Genomic DNA, 12,761 nt, shown 5'->3' on the forward strand with positions numbered 1-12,761 from the left:
GAAGAACAGATTTTCTTTACTGATGACAAATTAATGAAGCCCTTTACTGAAATGAACTTAAAGGGACTATTCCCATGCGGTTGCAGCATACTAAACATTTTACGTATAGGAAGTCCACACTAGGATGACACATATAGCAAGTACTTGCTCATCACAACAAGCATTTTACTTGCTCATGACTAAGACAGACCATACACTTTCTGTGTATTTCGCACTGTTTGTGAGACAGCAAAAAAAGTTCACACTATGAAACATCCATGACAGACAATTCATTTTTATTTCATAAAACAAATAGATGGTTTGTTGTACTGTATTTTTTAATAGTTGCAAGCAATTTCGTTATATCATTATGTCTAAGATACAGGAACCAAGCGTACATTATTGAAGACAAAGGAAATTGAGAACACACTTGACAGAATTAACAGGTAAATGAAATCAATAAATGCAACTGCCACATCCCTTCAGTTGATGTCTGCGCAAAAGCATCTTCTAGAGTTCCAAGCACACGGCATACACCAGTTAGCTTATTTTAAACAGCAAATTTGTTTCAGTAATCCATATGGGTAACTAATGGTTTATTATATATATGAAATTCCTTTAGGTGCTGTATTTTTGCATGCATGCTCCATTCCTTATTGGTAGGTTCCCTTTTTAACAGAGTCTTTATTTGTTTTGAAGATCAAAGTAGGTCAACTCAATACAAAGCTATGTAGCATGGGCGACACCTGTTTCTGCTACCCACACACATACTCTTTCACTAACTCCCCCTTCTGACCTCTCTCTGCAGGTGACTATGAGTGAACAGCTACTTCTCTGTGAGACCTGAATGGGACATACACATTGGCAGTAGGCGAATACTTTAATGTTTATTCATCTAAAAAAGAGTAAAGATTACAAAAATATAAGGAGTAGAAAAACCTTTGACAAGTCAAAATACATAAAATCTCTAGGTAAAGTTTATTTTGGTCAGGCAGACTTTAGTTTATCAAATGTCAATCCAAAATAAGAGGGGTATAAACGAAACAAAAACATTATAGTAACTTTATACTAAAAGGCAACAGTTACCCTTCTTCCCTAAGGCCACTGTACCACAGTAAATACTCTGATTCAGTGCATTACAGCATCCACATATCAGAGTGGTTCCACTTATGTACTGCTGATACTAGAAAAATAACTTTCTTTAAAATTATGTATAAACTAAAGCAAATTTTCAGGTGCAGTTTTGATCACCATAATTTTAATTAAATTGTTCTTCAACAATCCCACTGATTTCACAAACCTGTGAAATCAAACAGAAAAATACAGAAGTTAGGGCTAGAATTTAATGTACACAAAAATAGGATAAAAGGGAAAATGAATCTTTCACTGTGCTTGCATTTTGTAAAAGTTTTCCATAATGCTGAATTCAGTTAAATATGCAACAATGATCAGTATTTTGATGCATCCTGATTAATTTTTATTTCTAAAATATTCAGAAGCAAATCACAGCTTCTTTAGTTATATTATTTGTTCTGATTATTCACTGAGGGTTTTTTTTTGGGGGGGGGGAGGGGGTCTGCTGCTTCGTTTTCAGTAGTAGTAAGAGATTGCAAACAATGACCAGTGTTTCAAAAAGTATCAAACATAAAAAGCAATTGTTATGAATCAGAGAAGCTGAGATAGCAATGTTTTGAGTTCTGATTGTGATCATTTTGAAAACCTTCCCCAAAGCAAAATGGAAATTTAGCTTTTGCAAATATTTATACACACGTATTGAAATAGATTGTTTTGCAAATGTTGCTGACTATAATACAATCTGCCCCCTGCCCCAGGTTATGTAAAGGATATAATGCTTTTACATTATACCTATTACATGGATCCAGTTAGACAATCAGGGTTATAAACCAGAAATAAACACCACAACACTTATAATTACACAGCTGAACGCATAAAGGTCTGTGTGTTACTTTAGAAGCCTTCACCTTGCCATTTTTAAACACTGAAGGAAATCAGGCACAGCAGCTTCACATTTATTCACTCCTCTTGAACATATAAATATGCAAGCCCTCTTTGGGAGATTAAAGAAACTTGGCAGCAACAAGCTATTCCCATTATCTCCAGCTAATCAATTAACTACACGTGGAACAAGATCCTTAAGGTTCACTTTACCAGGTGATAAGCCTGGACTTTATATCTGATATTGTACTGATATTCAACATACATGAATATGTACATACCATGAAAACCTCTGCATCAAAAAATGTTAATTAAGCCTAGGAAATCTTAGCAACAGTTCTTACCTTTTATTAACCTCATATGTAATTTTTTTGTCATTTGTACCTAATGTTTAACAACTGTTTTCCTTGGGGGTGCTTCATTTAGCAGATATTCAAGTATTGTCACAGTTTGACCTTAAAGTAAAAAAATTTGTTTTAAGGCTGGAAAAGCAAATACATATAAGCCTGTTCATTTGCAAATTCTTCTCATGACTGTTACCCACAAAAACTCCAGGGACTGTGATTGTCTTAGCTGCAGAAGGCAGTGGGATGCCAGCCAGAAAATATATTCCATGCTACCCGATATACATTATGGAATTCTTGACTGATGAGAAATGATATTAGCAAGATCAAATCAACTTTCAGCTGACATGAGATAGAGATGTGCCAAGGTCAAGATGGAAGAGATGAAGGACACCCTGGAAGGGTGATGGGATTCAGTGTACCTCTCTCAGTCCCCCTGTAAGACAGATCTCTGGCTGTCCTCTGAGGTCCCTTTGTTTCTCTCCTTCAGAGAACAAATAGCTTGGACTAGACTCCCTCCCATTTACATAGCTGAAGGTAGGTGAGACAAGTCATATTCTGACAAGCTGATTTCTCCAATACAAAAGGAAATGACAATAATTTAAAAGTAGTTAATACAAGCAGGAAGCCACCACTGAGTTACTTGGGGAAAATAACTGAAAAACTACAGCCATTTCAAATTTAGTGAAATCATGCCAGAAAGAAACAGATAGATATTAGAATTGGGGCCCAGACTCGTGACACATTTTAGAAACATTAACTGGTGATTTCTCATAGCTTTGACATCAGTTATCACATTTTATCATTCCTTTGCAGATCAGGGAAATAAGACACAGAGAAAATAAGCATTGCCCAGATCCTGCTGTACCACTCACACTGGCGTTGCGCATTGCCAAACAAAACTTCATCGAAACACACAGAAGTCACCTATATCAACTCTCTGCTCTTCTCCCTCTTCCCCAGTCTCCACATTCATGGATTTTCCCCCTGACAAGATCAAGAACAGTCACCATATTTATATCATAAAATCTTTATCTTTTCCGTTACGGAGCTTTTCCTACTTGATTTTGAAATCCTTCCTCTTCATGATGAAAGAAGAATTTCTATGGTTTTGGCTTAGAATAAATCTTGGCCTTGTAAAACACATTTACAGCAATAGGATAATAAGGAGTGTTAATTTATTTGTTTTAGAGCTTAGAGAATACCAGACAAAAGAACGAAAACAGACTTCTTTCATAGATCCTTCACCTCCTACTCATTTTTGCACCCTGGGATTACAGTCAGGCGTTCTATGTTTTTTCTGGTTTCTGCACCAATGTGGTCCCTCTGCTGAATCAACCATGCAGTTGTAGAGCCAAAAAAACTTTCAAGGCCTAATTTAATGCAAAAGGATGTACTCCCTTAGCTAGTTGCTCCCTGGGTCTTGCACTTCATGGGGTCATTTGCATTCAAACGAACTGAGTGAAAAGCAGGTGTAGAACATGACCAATGTGCTTTGGTAGTACTTCAGGGCTACTTTGTGCTCTTTCTTCAGTGCTGTAAATGACTATACAAGGCACTGGTGAAAGATGACTGGGTTTGATAGCTCTTGAAAAAAGCTGGGACAATGAAATGGGCCAAAAAGCTCACATGGGTTTGTGGCAAGATCTTCTTGGCCTGCAGTGAAAGCACTCAGCAAGCATGGCAAATGAAGGAAGCAAGAAAGGCATAGAAGAATGAGCCCATCAGTATGATTTGGTCCCTAGCTCTTTCCAATGCTCTGTACTATGAAGGACACATGAAATGGCCAGTTCCTTCCAACCAGAAAGTCTGGACAGCAGTCCCTTAGTCAAACAGCTCATCGTTATACCCCTCTACAGCCACACATAGTTTAATAGGATGACTTTGCACCTCACAATTTTCACAGGCTTATAGTCACTTGTCCTTACTAAAACTCTAGGAGTATTGCTTCATAAGCATGTCTTGGTTGAAAGGCCAGCTAAAGCAGCCTCAGCTCATCACTATCAGATTCAGATGTTGCTGCTCCTGATTCACACAGCACAAATGTCAGGCAGCCACAGGGTGAGCAGCAACAGAAGACTGAATTATCTGAGTAAAAATGTTCTTTTTACTCAGAGATTTTCCAATAAGATCAGTTCTCAGTTCACTGCATGTCTTCACAAAGAGCTACGTTCAAGTTACCTTTACTCAACATGTGTTTTGCAAGAGCAAAGGCTAAAAGGGGGTGGACCAATCCGATACAAACAAAACCAAATCAAGTGATTTAATTAAAGTTCATCAAGATGCAGCAAAGTAGGCTGCATTCCCATTTCTTTGCTATAATGGCTAACCTTGTTAACTGCTTGTCAGTTATTAGTCAGTAAAAGCTTTATTTTATTCTCCAAAATTTTTTAATATTAGAGAAGAGCTTTACTTTCCTAGATGCTTATTATTCTTTATTATGTCCTTTTAGCATGAGTTTTTAACACCCCAATACTAAACAACCTGTGTTTCAACACATACACTACACATTGCGAATTAAACTAAAGTTCTTGTATCAACCTATATCTCCTGCTATATCAATATACAGCTAGTGGAGTATTTTTATTGTGATGTGTGTAAATCAATATATGTTTATATTTTTATTTTGGAACAAAATTCTAACAAAGCTTAGTACAATTTTGCAGTGATGAGCATAGATGATTATCTGTTGAACTTACCTGGGTATCTATCCAGAGAGGTTTATACAAGGCATAGAACTCTGGAATTCAAAAATTATGGACATCCAATATTTTTTTTTCCTGGAAGCTTAGAACTCCACTTGCAGATATGTTTTGAATTTAAAAAAAATAAATCTTTTAAAAGCAAAATATTTATATCACTGTTAGTATGTAAATTGCCATTTAATACCAGACATTCACACAGACAAAATTAGCATGAACATATTTTGTGCTTTGAAATCTACAGACTTCTATGACTATCTAGAGCACAGTAAATTTTAACAGTATTTTATTAATATCTTTGTTACAGTCAGTATTAATCCAAACTGTCATATTTCCCAGGTATATATTTTTGGATCACTAAGGACAGCCATTATTTTATCCAGACATAGCCTACCTTCTCCAATAAAAGATTTTTATATTCCAAGGACTAAATTATGATAATAAAAACAACTGTGGGGCAGATAAATGTAGAATCATGATCACTATATCATGCATATCTTTATCAATGCCTAACATGTAGTGTCCAGGAAAGCAACTTCAGTTGCACAACCAGTCTGTTATTTATGTGAATGAATAAGTATATTCATAGGCACCAAGACAAAAAATCCTGCTGTGATCACCTAGTTTGACCTCCCATATACCTGTATAAAGCCCACAGAATCTCCTGCTGGATTTTCTATCATCTGTCAGTTAGCAAGCTCTATCACCTCATGCTAATGACTTCATTGTCGTCCTTAACTTTTGCTTACAGTGCTTAAGGCTTCTGGTTGCTAGGACAGAAAACTTTTCTTTGTCACAGTTTGATGAGTTGAATCTTTTTTATTTAAATGTCTACCTACAGATACCAGGTAATCTCTAAGGTTCCTAGTTGAATGCCTTTAGGTGAGGCAAACTCCTAAGAGCACTTCCCAAATCCTGGGTCATTTTTAATCATCTTCTGAAATCTCTCAAGTAATTCCAATCTTTCTTAACAGCAAGACACCAAACCCACAGGTTTTTACCGATATGATGTGGAATAATTACTTTGCTGCTTAACTTTTTAGGCATTCAAGGAATGGTCTACCCTTCTTTGTGACAGCATTATGCTGAGAGCTCACACTAAGATGATCTTCTATGATGACTCTAAATCCATTAGGTCACTGCTTTCCAGGACAGAGCCTCATTATTCTGCAGCAGAGACAGATATGTTTCTCTGGTGCCAGATATATTTCATTTGTTTCAGATATACTTCATCTGGTTATAATAAAGTGCATTTTACTGGAATGCAGCCATTATACCAGGGGATTCATATAATTTAATAACTTCAACTTGTCCTTCCCACCAATTATCCAAACCTATCAGACCCTAATGAGCCCCATTCACCTACATCTTCCCATTAGAAAAACTAGTTTTTGATTCCTCAGTGAGCCAGCCTTTAATTTATCTAATGCGTGCCCTGATAATTCTCTACACCCTTTTTTAAATTACAGTGTCATTTTTTATTGTGTTAAATGTATTTGGGAATCCAAATTTACCATAATAATGTAAGTTGCAGAAAATGAAATCCTTTGGTTTGCAATCCTTTGGTTTGCAAGTTATAGTGAAAACAGCTTTCTGCACCGAAACAAATTTTGAGAATTTTTTTCCTCGCTGCAATGGAAAATTCCTGCCTTCTCCCAAATATTTAGTTCAATGTGAACTTTTGAAAGATGAAACCAAGTATTAGTCAGTAGAAAAAAAGTGACATGAGCTAAAGCCTTAAAAATAATATAAGGAGATAGATAATGGCAGCTTTGGATTTAAGTGCATCCATTCAAAAAATGGATCTGGAGTCTTGTTCCAACTTTCCTTAGCTATATTTGAACTTTCCCCTCACCATCCAACAGTCATCTAACTTGTGGTAGAAATAATGTCAATTTCCTTTGTTTCACTTTTGTTTCACTATCTAGAAATAATTAAATCCAAGTGGGCAAGTTTCCATGCTTGAAAATCATTTTCTCTCATTTTCAGTCTCAAATAGCAGTTATATGAAATGCTGCAGCTTCAGCTATGGGTGTTACAAGACATCAAGCGAAGACCATCCAATAGGCTTGGAGAATTTTTGTTTACAGGAACGCTATTCTTACTGGTATCCCATTTCTGAAGTGGACATAGAACTGTCTCAAGCTAAATACCTAGCTAAGCCATTGGTAGGGAGAATGAGAGACAACAGATCTTCTTTAACATATGTAAGGACACACTGGAGAAATATGGAAAATTACTCATACCCCAGGCAGACAAAAATCACATGAGGTTTTAACCTTAGAAACCTTATGCGGGATGGGGAGATACAACTTTCTTACTCCAGTATGTATTACTACTTTTGAAGTATTAAATGAAAGAAAGATACCAGTAAGTTTCTCCACAAGATTCATAACTCTGAACTTGTCCCAGAAGTTCAACCCAGATTTACTTTCGGAACAAAAAAAAAAAAGTGTGTATTTATAGTGAATTTACTATAGTAATAGTAAATTATATTGAATTCACTGCAAAAAATTTCAAACTACAAATATTATGTTTTTCTTAACCATAAATACAATTGACTAATCTAAGAATGCCTCATAACTACATTATTCCCTCGAGAAACCAGATCCAGGCTTGCCTTAAACTCATACCCACTGAAAGAGATGTTTCCAGTACTGCTATACTCCATCTGAGCACACCACAAATACAAATAGCTGAATTTAACTGACAGAAATGTGTTCGTGCTAATGTCACAAAGGTTGCAATAAACAGCTGCTGCTTGAAGCCTGATTTTGTCATTCTAACTCATACTGAGTAGTACCCGGTTCTAGCAAAAGCAAACTTTCACAAACAGATTCCAGTAAATAGCAGTAAACACCTCCTTATTATCAAGCAATATTCCAAATCTTAGGAACACTTTTTTCATAATTAAGAAAAACTGTTTAGCCGTGTTGATTTGCTCAGTGTAAGGAATTTTACTCATGGACAAATATTGTAGAGTTTGGAATTTTACTGGAACACAGTCTGAATTTCCTGATTCTACAAAAAAACTTTCTTTTATTGCATCTTTTTCCTAAGTGGACAGTTGTGAAAAATGGGAAAAAGGTTTTCTTCAATACCTGTTGAAGTCATAAGCAGCATGTCTTTGACTGTAGAGTTTCAAGACCAGTGCAAGAATGAACAGAGTAACAATCCCACTTTTTCCCAACAATCACCTGCGATTTATCAGCAGTTGACCTTCCACTGCAAACCTTAGAAAAGACTTTGCAGATGTATAGTGGCAAAACATTTAAGGTTCTTGCCATAGGTCAGCAGGTGAGATTTCAAGCCTTGTCCCAGATCAGCCAAGCTAGAAGTGAGCATCTAGTGCTCCCGCTGACAAGCTGAAGTTAGAATGCAAATGGTAGCAGCCACATCACTCAGTGTGTCAATGGCTACAGACACTGACATGCCTTAAGTGGATTAGGGCAAAGGAATGTACATATGCATATATATATATTTAATATGTATTAACCAAGTAGCAAGTTCACTAAGGGTCTACATTATTCACCTATCATGTACATCTGACACATGGACTGACTGCAGGTAGGGATACTCTGTGTACAAGACTGTGAGAACCTGGGGAACCTGTCGTGAGGGTTACTTCTTGAGTTAGGCTCCCAAGAAAGCAGACTCGGGCTTTTAGGCATGTTGGGACTACAGATAGTAGGTTAAATTACACCAGAAGACTGTCTTTGTCTTTTCAAGGTTTTTGGAAGCTAGTGATGCATTAGAAATTTCAAACCAGCAGTCTTTGTGGGACCTGTTCTCAAGTGAAAATTATACACCTGTCTTTCTCTGTCTGACATATGGCCAAAACTTAATTAAGCATATAAAGAGGAAGTAAAGGGTATGCTGAAAAAATCAACAACGCTTCTTAAAAATTTTTCCTTCCTGCTGCAACATAACAGATCTTTTAAGCTGTAATCATTTATACTCTGCTATACGAGTGCCTATTTGATTTCAAATTTTGACATAATTTGTATAAAGCTTTAAAAATTATTGACTTCTAGTTATCTTTGGATCTTGCTGATAAGGATAAACTCTAAAAATGCTGTCAGAGAACCTAAAGTATTTAGAAAGTAAGTTCTGATTTACAAGAACTGAGAACTTTGATCTCACCTCTATAAGAAAAGATGTGTGCTGTCTTATCTGTTTTGCAAATGATGTTTTTTGGAAGATGCTGGGATGCCAGAGTGACACAATTCTTTCAAGCTACCACTGGCTTTGAAAATAGCCTCTTTAAACTCTTACATCTGACTACATTTGAAACTGTTATCCCCAATTTTTTTTTCTTATAGAACACTAACCAGCAAGTATTCATTTAAAAGAACTCATGGTGACTCACATAGCTTCTCTTTTTCAATTGTTAGTTTTCCCACTACCAAAAACTAGCTTTACACCTGGCTGCTATTATCTCAAAGCAGTCAAAGAATGTGGTAAATATTATCTACATACAATTTATTAAAAGCTGAGTCAAAGAACAGGTGTTGCTATTGTAAAGATTAATTTTGCAGCTCTTCTGTTCAAAGTCATAAATTATGAACTCCTGGGCCCTCTCAACACTAAATCACACACAAAACATCCACACAGATTTATTAACTTTAGGGTGAAAAACGATGTGTAAACTTGCCAGCTGCTCTGCCTACAAGCACTGGCATCAGCAAGTATGCCAGGCCCCTTACTGTCTCTCCGCTTTATAACTAGGAATTGGCAGCTTCTCTCTGTCACCAGTGGCAGTTCTGTAATTTCTGCTTTTGTTCTACTCCTTTAGTTATATCAGAAGAAACAATGACCTACTATAAAGGGTGCAGCAGTTAACTACACTACAGTTAACTGCACAGTCAATGTATGTTCACAAAACAAAAGTCCTGTTTAACTGATTTGATATCCTTCTATGATAAGGTCACATGCTTAGTAGATGAAGGGAAGGTGAGGGATGTAGTTTTTCTGAATTTTCATAAGACATTTGATACTGTCCCTCACAGCATCCTTCTGAACAAGTTGTTCAACTGTGGGATGAGCAGATTCATGGTGCACTGGGTGAGGAACTGGCTGAAGAGCAGAACTCAATGGGTTATAGTGAGTGCAGCTACATATGGCTGATGACTGGTCACCAGCAGTGTTCCAAAGGGCTCAATCCTACCTCCAGTTCCATTCGATATATTTATCAGCAACCTGGATGCAGGAGTTGAATGCACCATTAGCAAGTTTGCTGGAATGTGCCGTGGACTGTCTTGAGGGACAAGAGGCCTTGCAGACAGATTGGAGGACTGGACAGTGATTAATGGGAAGAAATTTAACAAGTCCAAATGCTGGATCCTGCACCTAGGATGGAGTAATGCCAGGAACAAGCATAAAATGGGAGAGGAGTGGCTGGAAATCAGCCCTGCAGAAAGGGATCTGGGGGTGCTGGTCAGCAGCAGGCTCGATGTGAGCCTGCAGGATGTCCTAGCAGCCAAAAGGGCAAACCACATCCTGTGGTGCATCAAACACAGCATCACCAGCTGGGCAAAAGAAGTGATCACCCTACTGTATTCAGCATTGGTGCAGCCTCACCTTGAATACTGTGTGCAGTTCTGGACCCCACAGTTTAAGAGTGAGAAGGGTCCTTGAATATGTAGGGCAACAAAGGAGGGCAACAAAGCTGGTTGAAAGAGCTGGAAGGAATATCCTTTGAGAAGTGGCTAAGTACTTTGGGTTTGCCTAGTTTGGAGACGAGGCTGAGGGGCAACCTTAGTGTTCTCTACAGCTTCCTGAGGAAGGGAAGTGGAGAGAAGATCTGAGCTATTCTCCCTGGGATGCGGTGATAGCATGCATATGAATAGTTCAAAGCTGAGCAGGGGAGGTTTAGACTGGACATTAGGAAGCATTTCTTTACCAAGAGGGCGGTCAAATACTCAAGAGGCTTCCTAGGGAGGTGGTCAATGCCCCAAACCCATCAGTGTTTAAAGATGGTTGGATAATGCCCTTAACAACATGCTTTAACTTTTGGTCAGTAACTATAGCTTACAGCTACCTTTTTTTTCCTTTGTTCTTAGTGCCATCAGATTAAGGAAAAACAATTGTTATTATTTAGGCAATGGTCATCTGTACAAATCTGGTGGTAGAACTGAGACTTTTATCTATAATTTACCACTCTGTCACACTGGGCAGTGACAATGATCTACCAGGATTCTTTGAATCCTATAGCATAGGATCTTGGATGCTCAGAAGTCCCCACATCCGTGCAATTCAGGCACAGCAGCTATAAAAGAACCATGCTGTGCATCTGATGTGTTCTGAAGCATCAGTCTCCCTGATCACATAATTATCACCAGTCTATGTGTGTGCAGCCAGCCTTACCAACATTTGTGGGATTGTAAATTCGTTACAGAAAATAGAGAAGAAAATTCACATGCACAGAAAAGGCAGGTACCGGGCTCTCCCTTGGGCCACTTAAGGTGAGATTCAGTCCAAAGATAACTGAAAGGTTCAGGCGCAAGTCAAACTGGACTTTACTGGCTTTGGATCAAAATCAGCTGGACACACAGAACTTCATTTTAACACTGTACTAGTGTTAAAAAAACTGTCACATGCTCTTCAGTATCTCACTGTGCAAACTGAAATTTCATATTCAAACCCTGGGCTATGTATGGACTTGTGAAACTGGTACATGAATAGAAAACTCTCATTTTTTTATGTGGCACAATTTAAAAATGTATTCTCTTTATTATGAATCATTAATGCCTTACACAACTGTTCCATTCAGTGAAGAAATTGGCTTTTTCTTAACTCTGCATGTTTAAAGCAGTTTTAGAAGAAAGTATTAAGTTTACTAAATATGCTGATTGAATCATCTGTTCTTTTCAAGTACATTACCTAAGATATGTTAGGATACAGTTTGCATATTCACCCTTGCAGATCCCAAAACTGCTGTGAATTAAAAAAGAAAATGCAAAACGTAGCATTTTCAGCAAGATCATTTACAGGTACCTTGTAGGCACACAGAACTTGCTACAGTTTGAATGTATTGCAATTTAGAGCATGTTACTTGTTGTTACTTGTTCTGTCATTTAGGTTATGATCCTTCTGACCTTTGCTTTCATGATTAGACAACTGCTTCAAAGAATGTAGGATATTAAGGATTACTTGTGTGATTAAGAAAATTTTTTTTCCATACAGGAGAATTCAAAGGAACGCAGGCAAAATAGAGGTAATGCAGTCACAGGCCTGAGGAGGAAGCTACTGAGGTTTTTTTCAGAGCTTCTGGGGGTTTTATGGTGTTGTTTTGTTTTGGGTTTTTTTGTTGGTCAATACAGATTTACTAAACAGAGTATCTATTTCAATTTCACGCTACTTCTTTGGAACAGCTACTTTAACACATCAGAACAAATTGTTTCACCTAGCTAAGTAAACTGGTCTGTGATAATTTTGTCATTGTTCAGCGACTGTAGGAAAGCTTATGTAAATCAATCCTCTAAAGTTGAGTCCTCAAACAAGTGAGTAATTGGTACTTAGAAGAAAAGCTCCTGTGAGCAGCATGACAGCTTCACAGGATTTGAAGATATGAAAAAGAGAAGTTAAAATTTCGAGGGTTTTTGACATATTATCTGGTCCTAACAAATATACTCACATTTGTCTTGATCAGCTTCCACTCCTTCACTTTCTGTGTCACTCGGCAATATCCAAGGTTGATGAGCAAGCTGAAGCTGTTGTAAGAATTCATCCTGCCACAAACAGATCTATTTTAGATAAAATTACAGAGAATGGTTCTATA

At 37.4% G+C, this 12,761-nt stretch overlaps 1 protein-coding gene across 3 annotated transcripts in view; it reads right to left on the bottom strand.

Moving 5' to 3' along the window:
* Window positions 1-254: 254 nt before the first annotated feature.
* C1H8orf34 (chromosome 1 C8orf34 homolog) overlaps window positions 255-12,761 on the bottom strand; it is a 169,749-nt gene continuing 157,242 nt past the window's right edge. For 2 of the 3 annotated variants that reach the window (XM_030500526.1, XM_030500509.1), the window contains one exon: window positions 1,519-12,711. In XM_030500526.1, the coding sequence (XP_030356386.1) occupies window positions 12,601-12,711 (111 nt within the window). In that variant the 3' untranslated portion in view covers window positions 1,519-12,600. Of the gene's footprint in view, window positions 1,280-1,518; window positions 12,712-12,761 lie in introns of those variants that run through there. The other variant, XM_030500518.1, reaches the window with a different exon arrangement.

This window comes from Strigops habroptila, chromosome 1 (assembly GCF_004027225.2).
Source record: "Strigops habroptila isolate Jane chromosome 1, bStrHab1.2.pri, whole genome shotgun sequence".
NCBI lineage: Eukaryota > Metazoa > Chordata > Aves > Psittaciformes > Psittacidae > Strigops > Strigops habroptila.